Here is a 27,465-nt window from a genome sequence, read left to right as displayed (position 1 = left end):
GCCTTCACAAAGACTGACAATTATTATATAGATTAAACAAGAATAATCACTTGATGCCTGCTCAAGTTTCCCAGCATGAGTGCCAGAGCTGACAGACCTAGGCTCCAGGACATGGCATAAATCATCAGTGCAGGATGACTCCCCCTCATAATCAATTACAGACAATTACACGCTGCTCTGCAGCGGATTTTACCACATGGCATTTAAGGATTCCAGCAAAGCTTTGTTTGTTTTAAATGCTCCACTGCATAGAAATGCTTGCAGAGCATTATCTCAGAGCTAATGAAATACATTGTGTTAGCCAAGGGAGAAATATCTTGTGAAAATGGGGATATGACTGTGCAGTGGTGTGTAAGGCTTGGGCACAGTCAGCTTTTCTCCTCTGGAAATGCAGGTATGGAGCTGAAGGTCTGTCCAAGGCTGGGACCTTGCCCTGGTTCTGGCCTCCTAAAAGCAGAAAAGAAGCCCACAAAGAGCATTTTAAGGTGAAAGTTTACCTTCCTCTTGAGCTAAACATGTATGTCAAAATAGTCCTGTTAGTGTTCTGCACAAGTCAGGCTGACTTCTGCTTTCCTGCTTGTGATTAAGTTCTCAAAACACCTGCTTGGTGTAGTTTTATCACTTGAAACAGGTGCCACCAACACACTGAGCAGAGCTTGGAAGATGTCTAAATTGTCCACATCAGGTGCCCTTCCTTGCTGCTCTGCCTTATTCTCAGTCCTGGGAAACACACAGTGGTGAGCTGGGTGATTGCCCAAGCTGTCCATGCATTTTGGCTGCTGCTTCTTGGCACCTGCTAGACCCAGGAGCGGCCCTGGAGTCACTCAATAAGCCATGTACAAAACCTCAGTATGGCCTCTTGGTTGTGCCTGTGTCCTGCATACCCTGAGTCTCTGCATGGCTGCCATCAGAAAGAACAGCCACAGGGAGTCATAGAACTGTCAGGGCTGGAAGGGACCTCAAGGATCAGCCAGTTCCAACCCCCCTGCCATGGGCAGGGACACCTCACACCACAGCAGGTTGCTCACAGCCACCTCCAGCCTGGCTGCAAACACCTCCAGGCAGGAGGCTTCCACCACCTCCCTGGGTAACCTGTGCCAGGCTCTCACCACCCTCATGGGGAACAACTTCTTCCTAACATCCAATCTTAATGTACCCTCTTCTAGTTTTGCTCCATCCCCCCCACTCCTATCACTCCCTGACAGCCTCAAAAGTCCCTCCCCATCTTTACTGTGGCCCCATTCAGACACTGGAAGAATATAATAGAATAGAATAAACCAAACCAGGTTGGAAGAGACCTTCAAGATCATTGTGTCCAACCCAAAGGCCACAATAAGGTCTCTTCAGAACCTTACTTAATCCAGTGTGAATAGCTACAACTCCCTCAGCCTGTCCTCATAGGAGCGGAGCTCCAGCCCTCTGCTCACCCTTATGGCCCTTCTCTGGACACCTTCCAGCACATGCTGAGTTGTGGGGCTTGTGGCAGGAGTGTCCCAGGCTCTTGAACCCGGTTGGAGAGCAGTGCTGCAAGTAGGCAGCTGCAAAGGGACTGCTGTATGCTGTGACCGAAGTGTGTGCATGTAGATGAAAGCTGACCATGTCTGCTGACCTTGGAGTAGGTAGGGTTTTCTTCATTGTTTTATAGTGCACTCTAAGGTAATGAAAAAGAGATGCTTAAGGGAGGAGTTCAAAGGTTAATTCTTTGCTGTTGCAGAGAAGGTGAAAGGTCCTTTTTGAAACAAAATCTCCAGCCACAGCCTAGCCTTGGTTGGCTTCATCTTTTCTGGAGCAGATTTTTATAGCCCTGGAGCTCCTGTAACTCCTTGTACTGCTCCAATTAATCAATCAGAAGAATATTCCCTGGGACTGGAGGCTATTTTTCTTCTCCCAGACATTGAGTAATTCCTCTGGATTTCTCATCATTCCTATCCACGTTAATGCACTTCGGCTACCTACAGCATCTCCAGCCAGTCATCCACTTACTCTGTGAAGTAAACATGTGCAGGAGTGTTAAAAGGGAAACTGGCAGAGTGTTTCATCTGTTTTTCCTATACCTTATTACTCTTTAACTCCTGTGTTTCAAATGCACCACCAGGATGTTCCAGTTTGGTGCAAGTTTACATGTTGAGGTTTTAACCTCACGGAGGCTGAGCGTAAGAGCTTGTGGAAAGAGGAAGCTCTGGCACAGATCTCAGCTGTCTCTCATACAAATATTGTGTTCATGAGGGGAAAAGGGGAAAAACACCACAACCCCAGAACATTTGTGAGACATGGGGGATGTCACTTAGCTTTGTTTCCTGATGTCCCATGGAAGCAGTGGCTGTAGTGACAGGGGAAGGTGAGGCAGGAAAGGCAGTGTTAATGAAGTGCTAAACAAATCAGGAATTCAATGAAGGTTTTGGTAGAATGGCTGGTTGGTGGAGTCTGGAAACATGAAGGGGGAGCTTGTGGATTAATAATAGTAGGTCTGCAGTGAGAGAGAGTTAAGAATCCAAAGCAGAAATAAGAGAAGTGAAATGCAGGGGAGCTGTGGGGGCAGGAGGGTTGCTGCACTGTGCATGGAGCTTTGTCCATGTGTTACTCCTGAGCTGGTTTGTTTCATGAAGCCTTCTTTTTAATGATGAAAATGAGCAAAATAGAAGTCAAAGCCTAATTCTAGCTGGAGGTGTCATGCTGACCCTGCCATACAGTTCTGAGCCAGCAGTTCCACTCCAGCAGGTCGTTCCCCTCTAGGCTGGGCATAGCAGCACCTCTCAGGACTCTGTCCAGTGTTCACTTACTGATTTATCTGGAGCTAGGTAATCTGCCTCAAGAGTAGTTTTCTGTTTATATTCAAGTGGTCACTATATTTATTAGCCTAGAGGAGTGTGACAGTTACTTTTATTTGCTGAAAGTAAATATTAACAATTGCCATGGTTGGATGGACAAGCAGGGGAGCAGTCCACCTCTCTGATTTGAATGGTGGCCTTATTTGTGCAGTTCTGCTCTGTTGATCCGTGGATACCACAGCTCACCTGCAGCAGCTGGAGCTTCTGCTAGCAGGAAAGGTCTGTCAGGCAGCTGCAAAGCTGATTAGCAAGGTGAAATTTCTTTTATAGCAGTCCCTAACACTTTCTTCCTGGTGAAATGTCTTTCCAGTTGTGATTGCAGGATGGTTTGAGTTGGAAGGGGCTTTAAAGATCATCCAGTTCCAAACCCCCTGCTGTGGGCAGGGACACCTTCTACTAGACCAGGCTGCTCAAGGCCTCATCCAACTTGGCCTTGAGCATTTCCAGATGTCTGGTCAGCCAGAAGCAGCCAGCTCCCATTTGATGAGAGGGGCTTGAGGATGCTGCCCTGCAGAAAGAATGTATTGATGTGTTTGTTTTCCCCCTTCAAACAAAATACACAGTCAGTCACAAAAAGAAACTTCTTTGAGAAGCCTGGCCTTGTCCTGTCAAAATGCATTGTGCAAGAGCATGGCATGGTTGCAAAAGCCTCTCAGCCCCATTCTGAGGAGCTCAAGTAATTGCAGAGGCTGAGACACTGTAATTGCTGATTAGACTTCATCACAGAATCATTAAGGCTGGAAAAGACCTTTAAGATCAAGTCCAGCCATAACCCACCTGCCATGACCTCTAGACTGTATCCTGAAGCACCACAGCTACAGCTTCCTGAACACCTTCAGGGACAGGGGTTCCACCCCCTGCCTGGGCAGCCAGTTCCAATGCCTCAACACTCTTTCTGGTAATACATTTTTTCCTAATATCCAACCTAACCTTCCCCTGGCACAGCTTGAGCTCACTCCCTCTCATCCTATCACTAGTTATTTGAAATAAGGGATCACTGAGCTGTGCTTATCAGGTGTCACAGAGGCAAGAGGAGTTTGTTTTCACATCGCCATGTGTCACTGGTGTGAAGCCTAATGCTGTGAGGCTCTCTTTGCTTATAGTTGTTTTCAAAGCAAGGTATATGACTTCTGGTGGCACTTTACATAAGCAAACTGGGTGTTCAAGTTGACTCCAGGTGATGAAGACTAAGGTTGAGAGGTAGTTACTCTGATGATCCAGGCTTCCAGCTTGGGCAGGATCTCAACAAGGGCCAAGAAGAATCTCCTGTGCCCTGACGTGAGGATGGCTACCAGCAATGGCATTACAAAACGACCTTCATCCTTCACTGGCCACCAGACTTGGACTTGACCAAGATTGTCACAGCCTGAAGAAAGAAGAAGGATTCACACATAGGGGAGGGGAAGACAGTTGTGGCAGTACAAGCATTCTTGTGTTCATAGTCTCTTGGAACCAACAGGCTCCTGCTTGCAGGTTTGAGGCAAGAGCTTTATGTTCCCACCAAAACAAGCTTTGCTGTGTGGCTGGGGATAGCTGCCTCCTTTTTCAAAGCTGTTACCATTAAGTAGCTTCTGATGCTCTGAGGCAAACGTGCTGCTGTTGGGGCTGACTAATGAGAAATCATGCTCCAAAGTGAATTACACAGCAAAGCTGTAGACATAGGAACTTGTTTCTGTGAGCTCTCCTCCACGTTGCCTGCAGAATGCTTAATTAAGAATACAGCGAAGGGAAACTGAAGTATCCTCCAATTACTGCCATAGCTTTTTTGATGCTTTCAATATTGAATGCTTTGGAAATAAGCAGGAGAATCCAGCCTTCCCTACACAGTTAGATGTGTGGGGTCTTCAGTGTTGGCACCCACCAGAAGTGTGTCAGCCTGTGCCCAAAGACCACTTTTTCAATTACAAATGTCAGTTTCATTGTGAGACCCAAGAGAGAGTACCTTTCATGCTGACTGGGGAAAGAAAGGAGGGCACAAACAGCTAGAAGTGAGAGAAGAGAGTTTGTTGGTGACTGCTGCTCACGGTGTAAGCTGCCCACTTTGAGGGTGGTGGTGTAATACTCTCAGCTGATTGAAAACACGCTAGTGTGACAAAAAGAAGGGAAGGTTTATTTGATTGATCTTCTGAGTGAAGTTGTTTAAAACTTACATTTAATGTTATGTATTTTTTTGACCCATGGGACAGAGTTCCAGCCGTGGCAGCACTTGGAGTCAGTGTTGTGCTTCGAAGGGAGGGCCAATGTGTGAGGAGAGTGCACCAGGGCCGCAGACCCAGTCGCTTTCATCTCCCACCCTTCCGAGCTGGCTTGGTTCTCATGTAGTGATGTTTGTCAGACATTAGGCCAAGATTACATCTCCATCTTCTTGTTCTTTGTTCCCCTCCTTGTTGCATCTTGCATTGCAACAACAGGTGTCTGCTGACTCGAGCTCCTCCATGAACTCCAACACTCCTCTGGTGAGGATAACCACTCGCCTCTCCTCTGCTGCTGATGCCCCTATGCTGGCAGGAGTCTCGGAGTATGAGCTGCCAGAAGACCCAAAATGGGAGTTTCCAAGAGATAAGTATGTAGCCTCTTTGCCTTAACACTTACCTGTGCACAGCTGTCAAACATGACACAATGAGAGGAAACAGCACAGTGTGGGAGGGGAGAAGCATCTTTCGTGATGTCTCTCAGGGTGTCTTCAGTTAAAAGGAAAATCTCAATTCCCTGAATCTCCTCTGGAGCTCAAGAGCCAGTTCCATTATCTGAAAGCAGTTTGTTTGAATAGGAATTAAACTTTCCTCTGCCTGTCATTCCAGTTTTCAGATTTCCTGTGGGTTTTGCCAATGCAATCCCTCTGTTAGCAAAAGAGAGAATCTGAAAGGTTATTTCAGAACACAAATGATGTACACTGGGAGGCATCCCCACGTGCCAGCACTGTTGAAGGGTAGTTGAGGTTTCCCTAATCAATACCTCTCTATCATTAGACTGTTTCTTGGTTGGTTGCTTAACATTTCTTAAAGAGGTAATACAATATCATGGAGGAGATCAAGCCTAGAATGTGGCATTGGACAATCTCTTCTTTCTGCCAGGGCTCTGGGTGGGGGGTTGTGTTGACTTGGTGTTGCCCTGGGTTAATGCAGAGGATGATTTTTCATTCAGGGGGACATGTTGCATGTTGTGTGTGTGTCTCTGCAGCTTCTCTGGCCTAGAAGCATTAGATCTCAAGCAGAACATGCTGAATGTTGATACATGAAAATTCACAGGGCTACAGAATGCTTTCTTCAAAGTCTGCTGGCTAGCATGCAAAAGGAGCTTCTGAGCATGCAAAAGGAGCTTCTGAGCATGCAAAAGGAGCTTCTGAACAGCCTGATTACAGCTGCAACTCTATTTCATAGTATAAAGAGGCATGTAAAAGAAAGAGAGTATTAAGACAGGTGGAATCAGGATTAATGTATTAAAGTTAGTACTACCTTTAAGAAGTATCAAAGTATCACCAAGGTTGGAAGAGACCTCAAAGATCATCGAGTCCAACTTGTCACTCACCACCTCATGACTAGACCATGGCACCAAGTGCCACTTCCAATCCCCCCTTGAACCCCTCCAGGGATGGTGACTCCACCACCTCCCTGGGCAGCACATCCCAATGGCTAACAACTCTCTCAGTAAAGATCTTTCTCCTCACCTCCAGCCTAAACTTCCCCTGATACAGCTTGAGACTGTGTCCTCTCATTCTGTTGCCCAAGAGAAGAGACCAACTCCCTCCTTGGGTGGCTTTGAGAGAAGAACACCTTTTTATCCTGAACAGCTCTCTCTGAAAGCTCAGGGTTATAGCTTTTGGCTAGAACCTTCTGACAGCTGCTCTGGAAATTGTTTGAATGATATAGGTGCAAAACCCCCACAAACCCCCGGTGCAGAATGCTGTAATTGCCACCTGCAGGATCCTGGCCAGCAGTGGGGGCCTGTCTGTGTCCTCCTGTCAGCCCCACGCCCTGCGGGGATGCATGAAAGGCAGAGAAGTTGTGAGTGCTGAGCGTTTAAAAACAAGGCTCGGCACAAATGGAGGTGGAGCAGAGCTGCAATGAAAGGAGGCTATTTAGAGGCAGTTTATTAGGTCGGGGGGCAGGAGGCACACAATGAGGGGTTTGTTACTTTAGGGCTAGCAGGGCAATAGCACATAAATTAACCAGTTTCCAATGCAAATGTTTGTTCTCTGCCAAGACCCTACATTCAGTTTCAGTTCTGCAGAAAGTGCAGGGTGACCTCAGCGTGGCACACACTGCCCCCCAGGCTTTGCACCTCTGGCAGCTCACTTCTGCTGTGGAAACCAATCCAAAACAGCTCCCGGGATTCTCACCCCATTTGACAAGGAGCCTGTGGGCTGGCCTCGGGAGGGACCACCTCTCACTTCTGTCCTGTGCCTCGGGAGGGACCACCTCTCGCTTCTGTCCTGTGCCTCGGGAGGGACCACCTCTCACTTCTGCCCTGTGCCTCGGGAGGGACCACCTCTCACTTCTGCCCTGTGCCTCGGGAGGGACCGGAGGAGGCTCAGGGGGGACCTCATTGCCCTCTACAACTACCTGAAGGGAGGCTGTAGACAGGCAGAGGTTGGTCTCTTCTCCCAGGCAACCAGCACCAGAGCAAGAGGACACAGTCTCAAGCTGCACCAGGGGAAGTTTAGGCTGGAGGTGAGGAGAAAGTTCTTCACTGAGAGAGTCATTGGTCATTGGAATGTGCTGCCCAGGGAGGTGGTGGAGTCCCCATCCCTGGAGGTATTCAAGAGGGGATTGGATGTGGCACTTGGTGCCATGGTCTAGTCATGAGGTCTGTGGTGACAGGTTGGACTCGATGATCCTCGAGGTCTCTTCCAACCTTAGTGATACTGTGATGCTGTGATACCTCTCACTTCTGTCCTATGCCTGAGCAGACAAGCAGGGTTCCCAAACTCCCTAGCCCTGGTCTAACACTCTTGTGTTGATGACAATCTCTTCCTGTCCTCCATGCTTTCAAAAATAAAGCTGTGTGTATATTCTGCCTGTGACTCCTGCTTTTGACCATGGGAAGCACAGAGCTTAACAACTTTCTTGATGAAAATGCAAATCTGGGCCCTGCATTAGCAGCTTCAAACTCGCTGAGCACCCTCCCTGCTTTCTGCCATGCTTTTGGCTGTTAGATGACATTCTCTGCCAGTGAAAGAGCCCAGGTTTGGCTCTTGAGTGCTTAGGCTGGAACCAAAAAAGATTTTGCCCATGGGCTTTGAAGTTTCTTTTATGTTTGTATCTCTTTATCCTGATGCAGTTGAGATTGACATCTTTGTGTCTGTTATAGCTGAGCAGGTTTTGCAGCCAGGTATGTGCTCCACAAAGCACATTTAGCTCATGTAATGACTTCTCTTCTTTACAGTTTGGGGTTTGGTTTTTTCCTTATGTTGGTGCTGTGACTCTGAGTTCCAGTTTCCCCCAGTCTCTGAGCACAGCCTGGGGGCTGCAGGCAGGAAGCATCTCCTGTTGCCCTCATACATGGCATTTGTGGCAGCAGAGAGCCTGCAGCCAGGAAGGGTTAGACCCAGCTGTGGGTGCATAAAGCATCCAGTCTCACTCCCTAAAGGATCCCAGTGCTGAGGGAATGCTGAAGATGTTAGCAGAGTGATCTGGCTGAGGGTGAGGAGGCCATGGAGGAGGTGTTTCGTGGGGGACACTCTGATCTGCCAAGAGCTCTGTCCCATGGAGGTGCTGCCTTTGTGCTGTGGTTGGTGTGGCTGTGCAGGAGCAGGGTCACCTCTGTGGGAGCTGCCCTGGGACATCAGCTGAAGAGCAGGGCTGGGGGCAGCTCCTGGCAGCTGCTCAAGGCGCGGGAGCATCTCTCCGGGCTCCCGTGAGCATCCCCTCAGGCGCCCGTACCCAGCCCGGCTCTCTCAGCAGCAGCCTCTCCCTCCTTCCCCACAGGCCTGTCGCCAGCCTCCTTTCCCTTGCCTTTCCCCTCCTTCCCCTTTCCCACAGAAAGGTAGCTCTCTGGCCACCTCCTCAGCCACATGAAAGCCACATGGGTGTTACAGCGCCCACAGCTGCGCCCCAACACCGTGTCTGCCGACGTGTGCTGTCTCTGTCCTGTCTGATGCCTTCAGCACAAGAGATCATTAGGCAAATGTTCCCAGCCCTCGTTCCCCAACAGAAAGCAGGGGTATGAACTGTGAGCTGGAATTAAAGTGCCTGAGGATGTGTTGGATTTCTCCTTTCTGTTTTGCACCGTGCCATTCTATCACGTACACATGTGATGTATTTAATGTCTATTTAAAACATCTCTTCTGCACTTTAATACCCCTCTCTGCCACACAAACCATCAGCCACCACCTGGCAGCACACACAAAGAAACTTTTCTTTCATCTCTTTGCAGTCAGTGTGGCAAAAGAAGACGTCCAGCTGTGCTGCAATGACAGGAGAAGCTTGTGTGTTGCTGGCTGCTCCTGAGTTTCAGCTGCAGCCTGATGCTTTGTGAAAGCTCAGCCCCTTCCTGCTGTCTCTTACCCCCTGGCCATCAAGTGCAGCCACTTATCCCATGAAAAGGCAGAGTTTGAAAGCTGGGTTTAGCAACTGAGGTGCTTGCTAGAGCATCCCTGAGAAAGCCTACTGGGGTGCAGGTGAAAACTGATGTGTGCCCAGAGTCTCATTAGTTCTGTGTGATAAATGCTTTGTGCTGCAGCAAGCTGTTGCAAGCATTGTATATATAGCCCTGAGTTTGACTGGCTGCATCCCTTCCACCAGATGCTGTGTGCTTAACCTGCTCTTTCCACCTCTAGGCTGACGCTGGGGAAGCCCCTGGGAGAAGGTTGCTTTGGGCAAGTTGTCATGGCTGAAGCTGTGGGGATTGACAAGGACAGGCCAAAAGAAGCAGTGACTGTGGCAGTGAAGATGTTGAAAGGTAAGCAAATGGATCGGTCAGGGATTGGGATGGGTGATGTGGCAGCGCTCATGCAGGGAAACGTCTTCTGTGGCATCTGAGCTCTGTCATCATGGGGGAGGTCAAAGAGCACATAGCTGACCTCAGCCTTCAGCAGTGTGGGGTGTAAATCTGTGCCCTTGACAGCCTGTTTATCTTGAGCAGGGAGTATTTAGGAACCAGGAGGTGCATTAGCATGGTGTGGGGCGCTCTGCTTTTAGCTCAGTTGGTGTCAGAGGCTGCCACGTGCGGATCCTGGCCCGCTCGGGCCGGCTGCTTGGTGCCTAGTTATTTCCAGTCTCATTGTGAGGCTGGTTTGCAGGATAGGCTTAGTGCAGGTACAATAGCCAAGGACAGCATTTTTATGTCTGCTGTTAGTAGTTTTCAACAAGCAGCACTGAAGAGGGGGTCAGCCCATCTAAGGGTATTTTGTAGTTGGGACGTTGCACTGGTTTTGTGTGACCTACAGTGTCTGTTGGGAAACAAATGCCATATCCTGCATTTTGGAGCACACTTGGTTTGCACCAACTGAGTTCAAACCATCTGAGCCTGAGTGAAGCTCAGGCTGGCACCCCATGAAACATGAACTGAGCCTGTGTCTTGCACAGATGATGCTACAGAAAAAGACCTGTCTGACCTGGTGTCGGAGATGGAGATGATGAAGATGATTGGGAAGCATAAAAACATCATCAATCTTCTTGGAGCCTGTACCCAGGATGGTGAGTAGAGAACAGAGAAGCAAAGCAGGACTCTCCTGCAGGCCTGAGAGGGGCTCATCAATCATCATTTTTCAGGGGGTTTCCCAGGCAGCAGTCATGCTGTGAGGGGATCTTGAGATATTTCCCTAGCCTAGCAGCAATGTTTTAACTTCTGCCTCTCGTTAGGCTGCAGCTTTAATCTGAGAAAGGCCACTCTGTCGTAGGAAAGCTCTCTAATCCCTTGCTGTGGGGAGAAAAAGACACTTTACAGGGCCTTTACCTGTGCCTGTTGTTGGGAATTAGCAGTCCTGGTTTGGTGGATTTTGTGCTCCCTGAACTCCAAATGAGAACACCTACTCTTGGAAAAAGCACTTCCTGTTTTCCAGTGCAAAGCTAAATTGTGTCGTGTGAAGTGGTGCAAACTGGCACACAGCTCTGGAGTTGAACACAATGCATCTGAGGAAGCACTTTCCCCTTGTATGAGATTCACAGAACTGTAGAATGGTTTGGGTTGGAAGGGACCTTTAAGGTCATCCTCTTTGAAGAGGAGCCCAGGTTGCTCATCCAGCCTGGTCTTGAACACCTCCAGGGAGGGAGCATCCCCAACCTCCCTGGGCAACCTGTGCTAGAGTCTCACCACCCTCCCTCTAAAGAATTTCTTGCTCATCTCCACTCTAAGTCTGCCCTCCTCAAGCTTCAATCCATTCCCTCTCCTCCTACCACTACATCCCCTTGTAAAAAGTCTTGTCTCTTCTTTCTGTAGGCCCCTTTCAGATACTGGAAGCCTGTTACAAGGTCTTCCCAGAGCCTAAGTTATCCCATGCTGAACATCCCCAGCTCTCACAGCCTGTCCCCATAGGGGAGGTGCTCCTCCCAGCCCTCCTCTGGACCCACTCCAGCAGATTGATCTTGTGGCATTGCTTTGGCTGAAGATGCTTGCTTTTCAGTACATTGCATGGGCTGGGAGGGATGGGCTCTGGGTCAGGATTTAAGTGCTTCCAGCTGCTCCTTGTAGCTGTACCACTACCCTGCCATGGAGTCTGTCACTGGGGTCTGTCACTTTGCCAGGTCCAGACCTCCTTTTCTTTCCATTTATGCTTCCTGATTTCATATTGAAACATTTATTGGTTTGGTTCAGTTATTAGTTAATTGGAGCACTGTGTCCAGTTCTGGAGCCTCTATTGCAGGAGGGATCTGGAGATGCTGGAAGGTGTCCAGAGAAGGGCCACAAGGATGAGCAGAGGGTTGGAGATCCTCTCCTATGTCTCCAGACTGGGGGAGTTGGGGCTGTTCAGTCTGGAGAAAAGAAGGCTCTGAGGAGACCTAATTGTGGCCTTCCAGTATCTGCAGGGGGCTACAGGAAGGCTGGGGAGGGACTTTTGATGGTATCAGGGAGTGATAGGACTGGGGGGAATGGAGCAAAACTAGAAATGGGGAGATTGAGATTGTCTGTGAGGAAGAAGTTGTTCCCCATGAGGATGGTGAGAGCCTGGCACAGGTTGCCCAGGGAGGTGGTGGCAGCCTCCTGCCTGGAGGTGTTTGCAGCCAGGCTGGATGTGGCTGTGAGCAACCTGCTGTAGTGTGAGGTGTCCCTGCCCATGGCAGGGGGTTGGGACTGGCTGATCCTCGAGGTCCCTTCCAGCCCTAACAGTTCTATGATGCTATGATTACAGAACACTGAAAGCATTATAAAAATGTCACACTTCAACCTCACTCCAGTTTTTACACAGCTGTGTTTGTCCCCAGGTCCCTTGTACGTGATAGTGGAGTATGCCTCCAAGGGGAACCTGCGGGAGTACCTGCGGGCGCGCCGGCCCCCGGGCATGGAGTACTCCTTCGATATCAACAGGGTGCCAGAGGAGCAGATGACCTTCAAGGACTTGGTGTCCTGCACCTACCAGCTGGCAAGAGGCATGGAGTACCTGGCTTCACAAAAAGTAGGTAGAACTCAGCAAAGTACTCCTGAGGTGGATTTGTTTGGTGCTTTGCTTTTGGGTTCTGTTTTTTATTCTTCCCAGTTTCATTTCCTTCTCACCTCTGTCTTCAGGAATTTGCTGGGAGGAGGATGGACCTCTCTCTTTTCCAGCCTGGTGTGTTCTCTTCTCTTCCCTTTTCTCCCCTCTCTTCCCTTTTCTCCCCTCTCTTCCCTTTTCTCCCCTCTCTTCCCTCTTCTCCCCTCTCTTCCCCTTTCTCCCCTCTCTTCTCCTCGAGATTGCATCATGCATGCTCTTGAAAATCAGTGGAGAAAATTCACATGCTGAAAGCTTTTTGTGGTGGGTTGAAATTCCCCCACCCTGCTAGAATTAACTTTGCCAGACCAGCTCAGCTGGAAGCCAGTGGAAGCTGTATTTACAAGCAGATCTACACTCCACAATGGAATGCAAGGAACATGTACACAATATCCTGGAGTTACAATATTTACAGGTATTTGCCATTAATGAGCAGCACAAGGCCCCCACCCTGGTCAAAGACCAGGGGAAGCTACTAGCTTCTCCTTCCCAGCCATCCCCTTACCCCCTGTACAAAAGGGAGAAGAGAAAGGAGCAGAGAAGTTAGACTCAGCCAAAACAATGCAGCCAAGGTCAAGCAGAAGCATGTCAGCAGCATCTTGTTTTGGGACAACTAGTTTTAGTCCCTCTAGAATTATCTTTGTTTGCCCTTTTTACACCCAGTAGTGATTTATCTCTATTTCTGCTACTTTCTGCTCAAGATCTGTGAAAAATTTTCAAGGCATAGCCTAGAACTGCCACAGTTGTCCATCTCTGTTTGACAGCATTGCTAAGAGGAGGCCCAGAGTGGATGGCTTCAAGCAAACATTGCCCACAGAGCTGCACTTGGCATTCATAAGAGCAGGTGGTCACTCGCTTACCCAAGTCACATTACTCCACCCATGGGACCACAGGCACCATTTGCCTGCTGCTTCCAGTCAAATAGACCAAATCAGCTGACAGAGTGGTGTGAAATGAATGCATTTGGTTAGTGGAAGGCTTTACAGGATAATGACAGGCAGAGCTGAGGTGACCACAGGATGCCAGGGTAAAAAAAACTGATGAACAAAGGAGGCAAAAAGCAGTGGAGTGCATTAGTCACTTAAATGAGGCACTTCACTTGGAACTGATGTTTGTCAGGAGATCAAGCTTCTCGAAGGAGTCTGTTTATCTTATCATGTCCCCAGCCTCTTATTTCTTCAGCTTCCCTTCAGAGGGTTGGGGTTTTTCAAGCAGTACTTTGGCTCTATTCTAGTTGTGAAGCATTGAACAGCCCTGCAGGGCTAACTCTGTAAACACACTGTGGCTTGGTGGGCAAGCAAGCATGAATGCTGTGGGTGGTGTTTGGACCCAGTGGCCAAACCAGATACTGCTGCAGAGTGTGGAGTGGTTAGTGGGGTGTATACTGGGATTTAGACTCATTGCCAGCCGGGTCCCCTCCCAAGCATGGGGCTGTGTCTAACCAAAGCCCTCGAACTGAGTGTAAGCCTCCATTCCTGCTGTGGAGAGTCATGAGTATTGCTTGTTTCCTTTCTTGATTTTCTGCACTTGTAGAGCTTAGGAGGAGGGAGACTCAAGGTCTGATTTTTGCTGTTCTCCTTTTGTTTTGAAATAGTAATTCTCAGCACAGTGGTGTAGACAGGGAGGTGTGCATGACACCAAGACAAAATCTTCTCATAAAGCAAACCCCAGTACTGTGTTAGGTAAACACCTTAGGATATCTCTTTTTATGTTTAATGGAACATTTTTCTGGCAGTGAGCCACATCCCAAGAAAACAGAACTGTTGTGAAAGGGAAAAAAATCACCTCTTAAAATGGGCAAATCTTGAGAACAAGCATCTGCCTGAGAGGCTCAGAAGTGCAGGGAAGGACACTGCCAGCCCAAGGAGGTGTGCACTCAGATGCACACAGCAGAACTGCTTCATCCTTGATCCAGTTCCTTTGCAAAACCACTTGATCAGCAACAAGTTATCCAAGGGGCAGCAATGTGCCCTGGTGGCCAAGAAAGCCAATGGGATCCTGGGGTGTATTAAGAAGAGTGTGTCCAGCAGATCCAGGGAGGCTCTCCTCCCCTTCTACTCTGCCCTGGTGAGACCTCATCTCGAGTACTGTGTTCAGTTCTGGGCTCCCCAGTTCAGGAGGGACAGGGATCTGCTGGAGAGGGTCCAGCAGAGGGCTACAAGGATGATTAGGGGACTGGAGCACTGCCCTGTGATGAGAGGCTGAGGGACCTGGGGCTTTTTAGTCTGGAGAAGAGAAGACTGAGAGGGAATTTAATCAATGTTTATCAATATCTGAGGGCTGGGGGTCAGGAGGGAGGGGACAGGCTCTGCTCACTTGCTCCCTGTGACAGGACAAGGAGCAATGGATGTAAGCTGCAGCACAGGAGGTTCCACCTCAACATGAGGAGGAACTTTACTGCAAGGGTCTTAGAGCACTGGAGCAGGCTGCCCAGAGAGGTTGTGGAGTCTCCTTCTCTGGAGGAGAAGACTTTCAAGGCCAATCTGGATGTGTTCCTGTGTGACTTGAGCTAGATTGTATGGTCCTGCTCTGGCAGAGGGGTTGGATTTGATGACCTCTTTGGGTCCCTTCCAACCCCTGATATCCTGTGAGCCTGGGATCACAGAACCTGGCAGAGTGTGAGGTGTTGCTGGAGGCAGAGGGACAACCAAGGCCGCACGACGTTCAGCTCTGTGTTCTGGTTCTTTGGATAGCTCACCATTTCTGGTTGTATTTCTCTAGCTATTTTTCCCATGGGGATCCATTTACTGAGCTGGGATAATAAGAGAGCTGGCCTTCTGGTGGCATTTCCATCATGCAGGAGCTGTGAGAACATCTCTGTTCTTGTTTCAGTACAATAAATTGGCTCACTGAAACCAAGAAATGCATGTAGAAGATTTTTTTAGGCACCTACTTTTGGCCTTGCAAAAGATTTGCCTTGCAAGCAACTGTGCATTGGAGATGGGCTATTGTTCCTCACTTGGATGCATGCTTTTGAAAGTCCTGTTGGATGTGTCCAGTACTGCACACAAAACAACAGGGCAGCTCCAGCTGCAGGGGCTGGCACAGACCGTTGCAAAGAGACAGCAAATTGTTAGGGCCAGAGAGTCAGCTGTGAAAGCTGTCAGGTAGAGAGATCCATAATAGCCCCATTGGGAAACTGCAGGATATGAGAAAGCAGAAATACACTGACAGAGGGTAACAGGGTTTGAGTTGTTTGGTAGCACCTCAGAGGTATTATGTGGCATTTGAGATGCTCTCTGCTACCCCAGCCTGCCTCTCTGGAAAGGTACTGCTCTGCTGTTGATCCCTTGTCTCATCAAGATCCCTTACATACCCCAAGGCATCTCAGAGGAGGATCCACACTACTTTTTGGGTGACTAAATTGAGCTCTTTGTGTCTCAGAGGAGGTTTGAGAGCAGGAACAGAGAAGCAGGAAGGCTGGTCTGTGTTGCTTCAGTTCTCATAGTGCTGCTGCTGCTGCTGAAGTAAAGGACTGATTTGATGCTGAAAGCATGTCCTGGTGTCTGGCTCTGCACACAGGAAGGCATTGCTGGAGCAGGTTTTTTCCTGGCAGCTCCCCATGTGAGGAGCAGACATTGTTTTACCTATGCAGCATAAGAGATCTCAGAACATTGCTGGGGCAAGTTACAATGCAAGAAAAAACCCAAATTGGCTGTTGTGCAGGGTTGTGGGGTTTTATTGAAGTGGGTCTGTCCAGCATGTCTATGCACATGCTGAAGTAAAGAGGGCAACAGAAAGAGGCATCCAGAATTCAGGAGAGGGAAAAGAAAGGAGGTTTGGCTCTAAAAGCAGTAGAATAACCTGAGGGGATTCCACAAACAGTGTTTCTTACCATGCCCCTAACAGGGCTGCTTAACACCAGTGTAACATCCAGAGCAGTCACAGCATCATTGCAGTGACAAGAATCAGTTGTAAGTTTTCAGGCCAATGCTGACATGAAGGAGAAAGGTCTGAGGGAGATAACATTATTAGTTTGAGTATCAGAGCTGTTTAAAAGGCAAACAGGCCAGGCCAGGTTGTGTTGGTTTGGTCTGTTTGGCTGGGGTTGTTTAATTAAGTCGTGATAGTCTCGTGGTGGAAGTAAATACACACCCTAGACAGCCAGGTTAAAATTGCATCCTCTGGATGTAGTAAGACTTTTATTTTATATTAAAAAGGGTTGCACTGATCCAGACTGTCAGGGTTTGAGCTGTGATGAGATGATCTAATTGAAGAGAAGCAACTTGATGAAAGGCTAATTAGCAGTTCTGGTAGTACGTGTACCTGGGCACGTGTAATGGAGAGTGAATTGCAAGCAGCGTGGCACAGTTTGGGTCACTGCCCAAACTTCCAACCTTAGCAAAATCTGTTTTAACTAAACCAGGCTTGTCTAAGAGGCCTCCTAGGCCTGCTGTTCAACTTGGAAGCTCCAGCTGAAGGGCTGGATTGTAGTCATGAAGACAGTCACAGTCTCACAGTATCACCAAGGTTGGAAGAGACCTCAAAGATCATCAAGTCCAACCTGTCACCACAGACCTCATGACTGAACCATGGCACCAAGTGCCACATCCAATCCCCTCTTGAACACCTCTAGGGACAGAGACTCCACGACCTCCCTGGGCAGCACATTCCAATGACCAATAACTCTCTCAGTGAAGAACTTTCTCCTCACCTCCAGCCTAAACTTCCCCTGGTGCAGCTTGTTGCCCTTCTCTGGACACCTTCAAGTGTTTCGATGTCCTTCCTAAACTGAGGGGCCCAGAACTGGACACAGGACTCAAGGTGTGGCCTAACCAATGCAGAGTCCAGGGGCACAATGACTTCCCTGCTCCTGCTGGCCACACTATTCCTGATGCAGGCCAGGATGCCATTGGCCTTCTTAGCCACCTGGGCACACTGCTGGCTCATGTTTAGGCAGCTGTCAATCAGCACCCCCAGGTCCCTGTCTGTTTGGGAGCTCTCCAGCCACTCTGACCCCAGCCTGTAGCTCTGCATGGGGTTGCTGTGGCAAACATTTCTTGGCAAGGATGGATGAAACCTTTTCCACATCCCCTCTCTCTGCTGCTTTCACCAACCTGTCATATTTGTTCCAGGCTGTGCTGAGCGTGCAGCCTGCGATGGCCGCTTCACGTTTCTTCGAGCGGGACTTGCGGCTCTTCGTGGCGCGGCCTATATTTCACAGGCTTGTAGTGAATGTATCAGCTTCCCACCTTGGTGATGGTGGCTAAAATCTGTGAAGGAGACTTAGTTCTGGTGTAGAAATTCTTTCACTTGCCCAGCAGTTGATTTCAGTGGGCCTCTCTTCTTCTCTCCTTTCCAGTGCATCCATCGAGACTTGGCTGCGAGAAATGTTTTGGTGACTGAGAATAACGTCATGAAAATAGCAGACTTTGGTTTAGCCAGAGACATCAACAATATAGACTATTACAAAAAGACTACTAATGTAAGTGGATGGTTCTCCTATCTCTTGGAAACAAATGCTTTGGTTTGGTTGTTTTATTTCTTTTCAATGATTCACTTCAAAACTATGGTTACAAACTCCCTGGGCTTCTCGTTAGAGCAGCCTCACTTTTCATCCCAGACAGAAAACAGAGATCAAGGACACCAACTTTTCTCTCCCTTCTTGCAGTGAGATAGTTAAAAACATAACCCAAGGGGCTGCATTTTGTGTGGTTTATTGACAAATGCTAAAGTGCAAGAGCTGGGTTTTGTGTGTCTCTGACTGCAGTCACCTGAAGTAACTGGAAATACTCCTGCTGACTCCAGCTTGCTTAGTACCAGGCTAGCATCTTGCAAACCTCTGTGTAAACAGTGCTAGCAATAACCATAAACAGGAGTTTTATTATATGTGGAATAAGCCTGATGCAGCTTTATACCTTTTGCCTGTGCTTAGCCTGTTTGATCCTACTGCCATAACCTGCACCTAAGTGGGGCTAGAGGTGGGGAAAGTTGATTTTGGTTTTTTCCACTCCCTACCCTGTCACCGTTTTGTTGTTTAACCCCTTCGTACCAAATCATGGAGGCAAACCATTGCAGATGTAGTTATTGCTGCCTGGGCTGAGCATCTTGCACCTCCTTCTGAGAGAATCAGTGAAGATCCTGATGAATTACCCCTGGGTTTTGATGGGAATTGTGCAGAGCTTGCTCAGTTCCACAGGCTTCAATATTTGGTGTAAAGATGAATTGTTATTAATGATTCTATGAAGATGCTTGTCTAGGAAAACAAAGCACTAAGTGATAAATGGCTGCTTGGTGGTGGTGTCTGCCTGCTTCCAAAGACACAGCAACCAGGTGTGGGGGCTAGTGCTGGAGGGAACTGAACCTCTTCCTGCCAAACGTGGTGTGATCCCTGGGCTCTGAGCATGGCAGGCTTTGCAAGGCAGCAGGCAGCTGTGACTGTGAGCTTTGGGTCACAGCAAAAGGTGGAACAGGAGCCCCAAACCCTCTGGTTCAGTGGGTTACCAATCATTGCAGGCAGGCCTGTTTTTCAGAGAGTTATTGACTGGGGTTTCTGTTTGTTTGTTTTCAGAGGGTTATTGATTTGCTTTGGGTTTGGTTTTTGTCTTTAAAGACCCATAGCAGAACGATCTGTTAAATTTTGATCCACTTGCCCTGGTATTCCCCCAGCAGAGCAGCCCTGGGGACTTTCCTGGGGCCCTCAATGCTTTTGGTTTTTGTCAGCAACGTTTATGTCTAGTTTTAAGTCTCCCTACTTCAGCCCATTTCAGCACATCCCCCCTGAAAATCTGAAGAGTGAATGGTGTGCTTTGCATTAGCAAATCTGTGTGCTGAGCATTGATTGACCTTCTTAAAAACAAACCAACCAAATAATTGGTGTTGAAAGAATCCTGTACATTGCTGCAGTTTCATGTTTGTGTTCTTCCCTTTCAAACTGACAGGGACGACTTCCAGTTAAGTGGATGGCTCCAGAAGCTCTGTTTGACAGAGTTTACACACATCAAAGTGATGTGTAAGTGGCTTTATCTGAGTGGGGGCTTGGAGGGGGGGTGGGCAGGAAGGTTGGTTGGGTTTGTATTTGGGTTTGTATGTGTTAAAAGTTTGGGATGGTTTAAAGGTATTTTTTTTCACCCCCCTCTTGTCCTTTACCTTGAAGAGTTTTCATTCTGCTTCACATATTAATAGATGGAACAGGAGTTGCTCTTAGAAAGTGAGGATTTTATGGTAGACTGCTAACCAGCGCTCTGTTACTAATCTGCCCAGCTTCAAAGCACATGAAAGGTGGAAAACGCTAACCTCCTTCTGTCAGTGCGGAAGTTTCCCCCCTTGAACTTATTTACGGATGTGCAGCTACAAAGAGTCTATCTAATTTGCTTGGCTTTTGACATACACTAGACTGCCTTCAGGTTGAAAAAAACAACCCACCAAAACCAAATCAAAAAGGGAGGGAGTCAAAAGGAAAGAGAAAAGCAAGCTCCTGAAAGCTTGTTATGAAAACTGGTGCTAGGATGAAGTACAATAAAAACACAGGCTGGCCGTCCTGGCAAACCTCTTCGCGGTGCTGCTGCTTCCCAGGAGTTCTTCACATGTTGTAGGAAATCATTGGGCTCTGACACTTCAAAAATCTTTTCATGTGTGCTCAGAGTCAGTGGCTGATGCAACTGCTCAGGGTTTATTCTGCTCCCCATTAGAGTTTCCTGGGCCCCTGTACAGTTAGTGGCGTGTGTTGTGCTTGAACTCGCCATGCGTTTTCTTTTATGCGACGCAGATGAAGGGCTTGCATCTCCTCAGCCCTGGAAGAGAAGCTGTTAGCTGTGAAAGGCTGGATGCTTCCCAGCACAAGTGTAAAAGGTTATGCATGCCAGTGCAGGGCGAAAAAGTGAAAGGGTAGGAGATAGCTCTTATTTGATCTCCTTTTTCTTTAAGCTAGGTGCGCTTCCCGAGCTGCTGCTCTCCGTCAGAAAAGCATTCAGTGAAGCTTTTCCTGCAGCCTGTGCATTCTTTCTGAAGCAGGCTATATAAACAGGTGAAGGGTGGATCAAGCTTTGCCTTTAAAGTAACATCTTGGCAAAATACTTGTGTGAAGGCGAAGTAAACAACCTCACCGGTTCAGGGCTACAAGTCAGGCTTAAGCTCCCAGGCAGCACAAAGATTTCAGTGCTGGAACTTTGAGACTCTTGGCCCCATGGAGGCTCTGAGAGGGCTAAAGATAATATTATTGTAGGTCTGGGCATACAGTTTACTAAAATACAGTGCTGCAAAGCTGGGAGAGCTGCAGAGAATCTCAGGAGCCAGGGCAAGCTCTGTGCTGTTGCTCACCTGGCAAAGCAGCCTGCCAGAAAGCCCTGGGTTGCCAGCAAGGCATGATCAGGCAGGCTCAGGAGGAGGTGGCAGGCAGGCAGGAAAAATGGCTTAAAATTATCCTCCCTCACTTCCTAACACAAATTAATTGGAAGGGGGAAGGGAGCAAAAAAAAAGAAAGCAAAAGGAGCAGGGTGATGCAAGATATTTTTGTTTTGAACAGTCTGCTTCCTCCAAAAGATCCTGCCCCAGAACTGCAAATCCAGCTCAGCTCTGAGGGCTCTCTCAATAATTAAGCTGTGAAGACACAGCTCAGCCACCAGACAAAGGGTCTTTGAGAACAAGCTCAGGTCCTTCCTTGCTGCTTCCCACGCACCTGATGCGTTTCACAGGTGGATGGCTGTGTGTGAACCTTGGGAGGTTCAACAAGGCCAGGGGCAAGGTCCTGCACCTGGGCTGGGGCAGCTCTCAGAGGCTGCAAGATGATGGGATTGGGAGCAGCCCTGTGGAGAAGGACTTAGGGACACTGGTGGATGAAAAGCTGGATGGGAGCTGACAGTGAAGAAAGATGGAGACTGTTATTTAGCAGGACCTGTTGTGGCAGGATGGTTTTAGATGTGGCAGGTGATGGTTTTAAACTGAAAGGGAGGAGACTGAGGCTGGAGAGAAGGAAGAAATGAGGGTGGTGAAACACTGGCACAGGCAGAAGACCCATGCCTGGAAACATTCCAGAAGGGGTTGGATCTGAGCAACTTGAGACTTTAAAAGTCTCTTCCAACCCAACCCATTCTGTGATGCCCCTCTCGGGGCACTTGGAGTTGGGCAGATGCTGATTGAAGCACCTCCTGAGAGGGGCTGACAACCATTGTGTATGCTGCTGAGGTGTCTCTGCTTTCAGCAGCAGGACAGATCTACTAATGCAGTTTTCTCTTTGCTTTGTAGCTGGTCATTTGGTGTGCTAATGTGGGAGATCTTCACCTTAGGAGGATCACCCTACCCAGGAATCCCAGTGGAGGAACTTTTTAAGCTGCTTAAAGAAGGGCACCGAATGGATAAGCCTGCCAACTGCACCAACGAGCTGTAAGGAGCCTTACTTCCTGTAGCAGCACTGAAAGGCACAAACTGGGCTGAATTCCCATGGTTAATTCACTGCCAGGTTCCTTTTCAGAACCTCTTGACTCTAAACTTGTGGCTGTGTGTGTGCCTTTGGTGAAGACAAGGTATGAAGGGGTCTTCAGGAGATGTTTGACAGAGGGCTATGGCTTTGCACACCCTGCTGTGATGCCATCCAGGATCTACAAGCCAGCCTTTGTCTCAGTGGTTTTTAGACCCAGATTTGTTTTGGTTTAATCTCATTAGCATAAAGATTCCTAACTGGCACACATACTGCAAGCTACATCAGGTGGGCTTTGCACACAGCAAATTGCATCTGAGAGCTTCTGCATTACCAGAGCATGATATGGTGCTGATGAGGGAAGTGTGCTTCCATGTGCTCCTGTTGCATTGCCTGGTGCTGATGAGGGAAGTGTGCTTCCATGTGCTCCTGTTGCATTGCCTGGTGCTGATGAGGGAAGTGTGCTTCCATGTGCTCCTGTTGCATTGCCTGGTGCTGGTGAGGGAAGTGTGCTTCCATGTGCTCCTGTTGCATTGCCTGGTGCTGATGAGGGAAGTGTGCTTCCATGAGCTCCTGTTGCATTGCCTGGTGCTGATGGGGGAAGTGTGCTTCCATGAGCTCCTGTTGCATTGCCTGGTGCTGATGAGGGAAGTGTGCTTCCATGAGCTCCTGTTGCATGATCTGGTGCTGATGGGGGAAGTGTGCTTCCATGTGCTCCTGTTGCATTGCCTGGTGCTGATGAGGGAAGTGTGCTTCCATGAGCTCCTGTTGCATTGCCTGGTGCTGATGAGGGAAGTGTGCTTCCATGTGCTCCTGTTGCATTGCCTGGTGCTGATGAGGGAAGTGTGCTTCCATGTGCTCCTGTTGCATTGCCTGGTGCTGATGAGGGAAGTGTGCTTCCATGTGCTCCTGTTGCATTGCCTGGTGCTGATGAGGGAAGTGTGCTTCCATGTGCTCCTGTTGCATTGCCTGGTGCTGATGAGGGAAGTGTGCTTCCATGTGCTCCTGTTGCATTGCCTGGTGCTGATGAGGGAAGTGTGCTTCCATGAGCTCCTGTTGCATTGCCTGGTGCTGATGAGGGGAAGTGTGCTTCCATGTGCTCCTGTTGCATTGCCTGGTGCTGATGAGGGAAGTGTGCTTCCATGTGCTCCTATTTGAGTGCAGCCCTCCACTGTCTGAAGCTGTTGTCACCGTTTCAATTAGTGCATTGCATGAAGCCCACGATCCCCCAACATGCAAAAGATACTTCAGCATGTGTAAGTTAATACCTGGGACAGAAGGCTACACAACTTGGCCCAAACAAAGGTACTTCAGACACTGGGCAAGAGAGGAGTAAAACCATGCAGCTGTGAGGGAAGGGAGCCTGGCACAATTTGGGCAAGGTCAGTGGCCTGTGGCTAGGACTGTGGGTGCTCCTGGCTTTACTTGCCTTGAGGTCTGTGCAGGAAGAGGTTCAGGAGAAGGAGATGTGGTGTGAGTGAAGCCAAGACAATGTCTGTTTCTTACAGCTACATGATGATGAGGGACTGCTGGCATGCTGTGCCTTCACAGAGACCGACTTTTAAACAGTTGGTAGAAGACTTGGATCGGATCCTCACTCTTACAACTAATGAGGTAGGTGGATTTGTTTCCCTCCATAAGCTGCTGTTGAGGAGAAATGCTTCAGGAGACAGGTGGAATTTATTCAATTATGAACTCCTGCTCAAGTTCTCTTCTTGTTCAGTTTGTCCTTGTCCTCTGAGGATACAGGCAGCTGAACTGTACCCTGGCTCCAGAGGAGGGCCAGGAAAATGCTCAGGGGGTTGGAGCACTTCTGCTGTGAGGACAGGCTGAGGGAGCTGGGGGTGTTCAGCCTGGAGAAGGGAAGGCTCCAGGGAGACCTCATAGCTGCCTGCCAGTACCTGAAGGGAGCTATGAGAAGGCTGCAGAGAGACTGCTTGCAAAGGTCTGCAGGGACAGGACCAGGGACAATGGCTTCAAACCAGAGCAGAGCAGATTTAGATTGGATGTTAGGAACAAGTTCTGCACCATGAGGGTGGTGGAAGCCTGGAACAGGTTGCCCAGGGAGGTGGTTGAGGCCCCATCCCTGGAGATATTCAAGGTGAGGCTGGACAGGGCTCTGGGCAACCTGATCCAGTTGGGGATGTCCCTGCTGAGTGCAGAGGGGGTTGGACTGGATGAGCTTCAGAGGTCCTTTCCAGCCCAGAGCATTCTGTGGTCCTGTGCAGTCCTCAGTTTCTTGCCATTCTGCCCTCTTTTATGTGAGTAAACAACAGCACACCTTTGAAGTGGTTTTGTTTGTTTGTCATTGCATCTGTTGACGGTTTTGTGTAGCTGTATTAGAGGGCTACCCAGGGCAGGCTGAGAGGCAGTGTTTGTTTGTTTCAGTGTGAATTTCACATGAGGGGAAGATGGAAAGGCCGTGGTGGTTTTAATTTATCAACTCAGTTCGATTCTCAGCCGTGGTATCTAGGTCAGAAGAGGAGAAACTGTCACTGGTAGGTTTCAGATTATGTGTCTGAGAGTGAATTAGGTTCATGGAAATAGATCTCTGTGGAGGGAATGAGGACCCACAGGGAACTTGTGAACAGCCATCCAATTATCCAAAGGTCCTGCCTAACACTGCTTCAGGTTGGGATATATGAATGCTAAAAGGTTTTATTGGCAGAGCATTCTTTCAGGGCTCTGAGATATTATTAGTTCCAGCAAGGTACACACTGCTGAGGGTATTCAGGCAGGAATCTCTCCTCTTGTCACTGAATCACATCCACCTTTGAGGAAGATCACAAGTGGAAACTTCTTTTAAGAGAAGCTGCTTGGTGTCCCAGAAATATTTTCACACATTCCTCTCATTTCTGAGCAGTTGATATGGAGAATGGAAGGCAAAAAAAAACCCACCCCAAAACCCTTAAAAAAGACCCAAACCTGTACAGAGGAAAGTTGCAGCAACCAATTTTGGCTGCCTTCAAATCAAACTGTTTGGATTTGCTGTGAATAGAATAGAATAGAATAGAATAGACCAGACCAGACCAGACCAGACCAGGTTAGAAGAGACCTTCAGGATCATCGTGTCCAACCTATCATCCAACACCACCTAATCAACTAACCCATGGCACCAAGCACCCCATCAAGTCTCCTCCTGAACACCTCCAATGATGGTGACTCCACCACCACCTCTGGAGCACCTCTTCAGAAGGAAGGGGGGAAAGGGGGTGGTGGTAGGGGAGCTTTGGCTCACATTATCTTGGTCCTCAACACTGCTTTCCAGGCTTCCAGAACTATTAGAGAAAGAGCAAATGGATTCTTAAGCAGCATTAGAAATGCTGTAGGCAGTACAGGAGAACCTGAGCCCAGAGGAGCTGGTTTCTAGGATTGCCCTTTGCCCAGAAGATCCAACTGAAACAGATGCTGGCTTCAGTAGCAGCTACAAATGTATCTGGATTGTGCTTTTTGAAGGTTTACCCTATAGAAAAGTGGCAGCCTCAAGGGTGATTCAGAGCTGAGGCAGGAGCATGTGCTCCCCATGGAGCTAGCAGCACAGCTCTGCCCAGGGTTCCCATTTTCCCCTCATCCAGTGCTGGCTTGCATCTTGTCCTGCCTGATTTATATAGGGTTTCACAAGAGTGCTTGGAGGTGGGCTGGCTGCCACCACGGAGTGCTGGGTGGCTTGGCCTGGATGTGTGTTTGCACATTCAAGAGGGAGGCTCCGGGCTGCAATTCCATGCCTGGGAAAGGAGATTGCTTTCTTTTTGGTGTGCGCTCAGCCCTCTCGCCTTCCCGATTCTCCGCCACTCAGTGGGTCTGGAATGATCTCAAAGGTAACCTGAAAAGGCCTTTAGGGTTCTGTAAATTACTTGAGGCTAGAATCATAGGAAAAAAAGGCTGGAAAAAGCTGAGGAGAGCACACCCAGCCCATCAGCCCATACGTTTGTCATGCCTGACTGATGTTTACCGAGCTTGTCCTCAAAGATCTCCTCTGCCGTCTTTCCGCAGCGCCCTTCCACGCTCTCCTCCTCTCCTTAGCCCTACTGCTGGGCAAGACTTCCCTGCTCTCTGATGTTTCTGCATAGGCTGCTGCTTTTGTCCTGTTTACCCTGGGCATACAAAGCAAATCATTTCCCTTTGCAGCACACTTTAGCTTCCTGAAAGCTCGCTGTGTTCTCCCTCTCCAGAGAGCTGCTGCATGGCCCATTCTTCCTCCCCAAGCTGTGTGTTTCAGACCCCTCATTTTGAGTCACCTGCCCAGTTTCCCTGAAGCCCAGGCCCTTGGTGCTTTGCTTTGCTCATCCTTCTCTGTGCTGCATCATCACCTGTTGGGTTTTCTAATTGGACATTTGGGTTTTGGGGGCTTCTGCTTTGGTTTCTCGTTCTTGGGCTTTTAGTTGTGGATTTGGGGTTGGTTGGCTCGGTGGTGTTGTTACTGTTATTCTTTTGGGGGTGGTTGTTGTTGGATTAGTTTTGTGTGGTGCTTGGTCCCCCCCCCCCCCCCAAAAAAAAAAAAAAAAGACCCCAGGCCCCATGTTTCTCACAATAATATTGATTTGTAAGAGCTGAAGTTGCCAAAAGTCATCCTCATGGCTGCTTTGTTATAAGGACACCAGAAATCATTCTGATGCTGCAGACTTCTTAAACCCTTTTATGTGACATTGGATAGTGGAGAAGGGGATGAGAATTCCACCTTCAATACTGGATTCATAACTGAATTGCATCAAGTGTTGCTAGGATGAGCCACCCCTGATATCCCATGAGAAATCCTTGTTTCTTCACAGACTGCACTACTTTCTTTTTGCTGCCTATGAAGTGCCAATATTGCCTGTATTTATAGGACAAGGTGGTCCTTGAGGAGCTTCCAAAAGCCTAGGTAGCAAGATTATAGAACCATAGCATTGTTGCCCTCCTGGGCAACCTGTGTCAGTCTCTCACCGCCCTCATGGGGAACAACTTCTTCCTCACATCCAGTCTGAATCTACCCATTTCTAGTTTTCTCCATCCCCCCCACTCCTATCCCTCCCTGACACGCTCAAAAGTCCCTCCCCAGCTTTCTTGTAGCCCCCTGCAGATACTGGAAGGCCACAATGAGGTCCCTCAGAGCCTTCTCTTCTCCAGACTGAACAGCCCCAGCTCCCTCAGTCTGTCCTCACAGCAGAGCAGCTCCAGCCCTCTGCTCATCCTCCTGGCCCTTCTCTGGACACCTTCCAGCACCTCCAGATCCTTCCTGTAACAGAGGCTCCAGAACTGGACACAGTGCTCCAGGTGGGGTCTGAGCAGAGTGGAGCAGAGGAGGAGAGTCACCTCCCTGGCCCTGCTGGCCACACTTATCTTCCTGCAGCCCAGGCTCTGCTTGGCTCTCTGAGCTGCAAGTGCTCACTGATGGCTTCTGTTGAGCTTCTCCTCCACCAGCACCCCCAGGTCCTTTTCTCCAGGGCTGCTCTCAAGCCAGACCCTGCCCAGCCTGTATCAGTGCCTGGGATGCAGGATCTTGCACTTGGTCCTATTGAACCTCATGAGATTGTCATGGGCTCACTTCTGCAGCCTGTCAAGATCTTGCTAGTAATCATAGATCCAGGCTGCCTTTTCTTGCTGTCTGCTGTATTTGCCAGCATTTGAAAGCTCAGATTCCCTCCCTCTTTAAGCACTGGTGACTGTTGGTAACAGTT

At 48.8% G+C, this 27,465-nt stretch overlaps 1 protein-coding gene across 11 annotated transcripts in view; it reads left to right on the top strand.

The window, feature by feature from the left end:
* FGFR2 (fibroblast growth factor receptor 2) overlaps positions 1-27,465 on the top strand; it is a 106,847-nt gene that overhangs the window by 77,488 nt on the left and 1,894 nt on the right. For 7 of the 11 annotated variants that reach the window (XM_068140394.1, XM_068140393.1, XM_068140389.1 and 4 more), the window contains 8 exons: positions 5,241-5,391; positions 9,607-9,728; positions 10,355-10,465; positions 12,191-12,381; positions 17,756-17,878; positions 19,335-19,405; positions 21,637-21,774; positions 23,317-23,422. In XM_068140394.1, the coding sequence (XP_067996495.1) occupies positions 5,241-5,391; positions 9,607-9,728; positions 10,355-10,465; positions 12,191-12,381; positions 17,756-17,878; positions 19,335-19,405; positions 21,637-21,774; positions 23,317-23,422 (1,013 nt within the window). Of the gene's footprint in view, positions 1-5,239; positions 5,392-9,606; positions 9,729-10,354; positions 10,466-12,190; positions 12,382-17,755; positions 17,879-19,334; positions 19,406-21,636; positions 21,775-23,316; positions 23,423-27,465 lie in introns of all 11 variants that reach the window. The other 4 variants (XM_068140392.1, XM_068140391.1, XM_068140385.1 and 1 more) reach the window with 1 other exon arrangement.

This window comes from Melanerpes formicivorus, unplaced genomic scaffold (genome assembly GCF_026170545.1).
Source record: "Melanerpes formicivorus ecotype bairdi unplaced genomic scaffold, bMelFor1.0.p_v2 SCAF_6, whole genome shotgun sequence".
NCBI lineage: Eukaryota > Metazoa > Chordata > Aves > Piciformes > Picidae > Melanerpes > Melanerpes formicivorus.
Note: the sequence above shows the minus strand (reverse complement) of the source record. Positions and strands in the feature narration are given on the sequence as shown.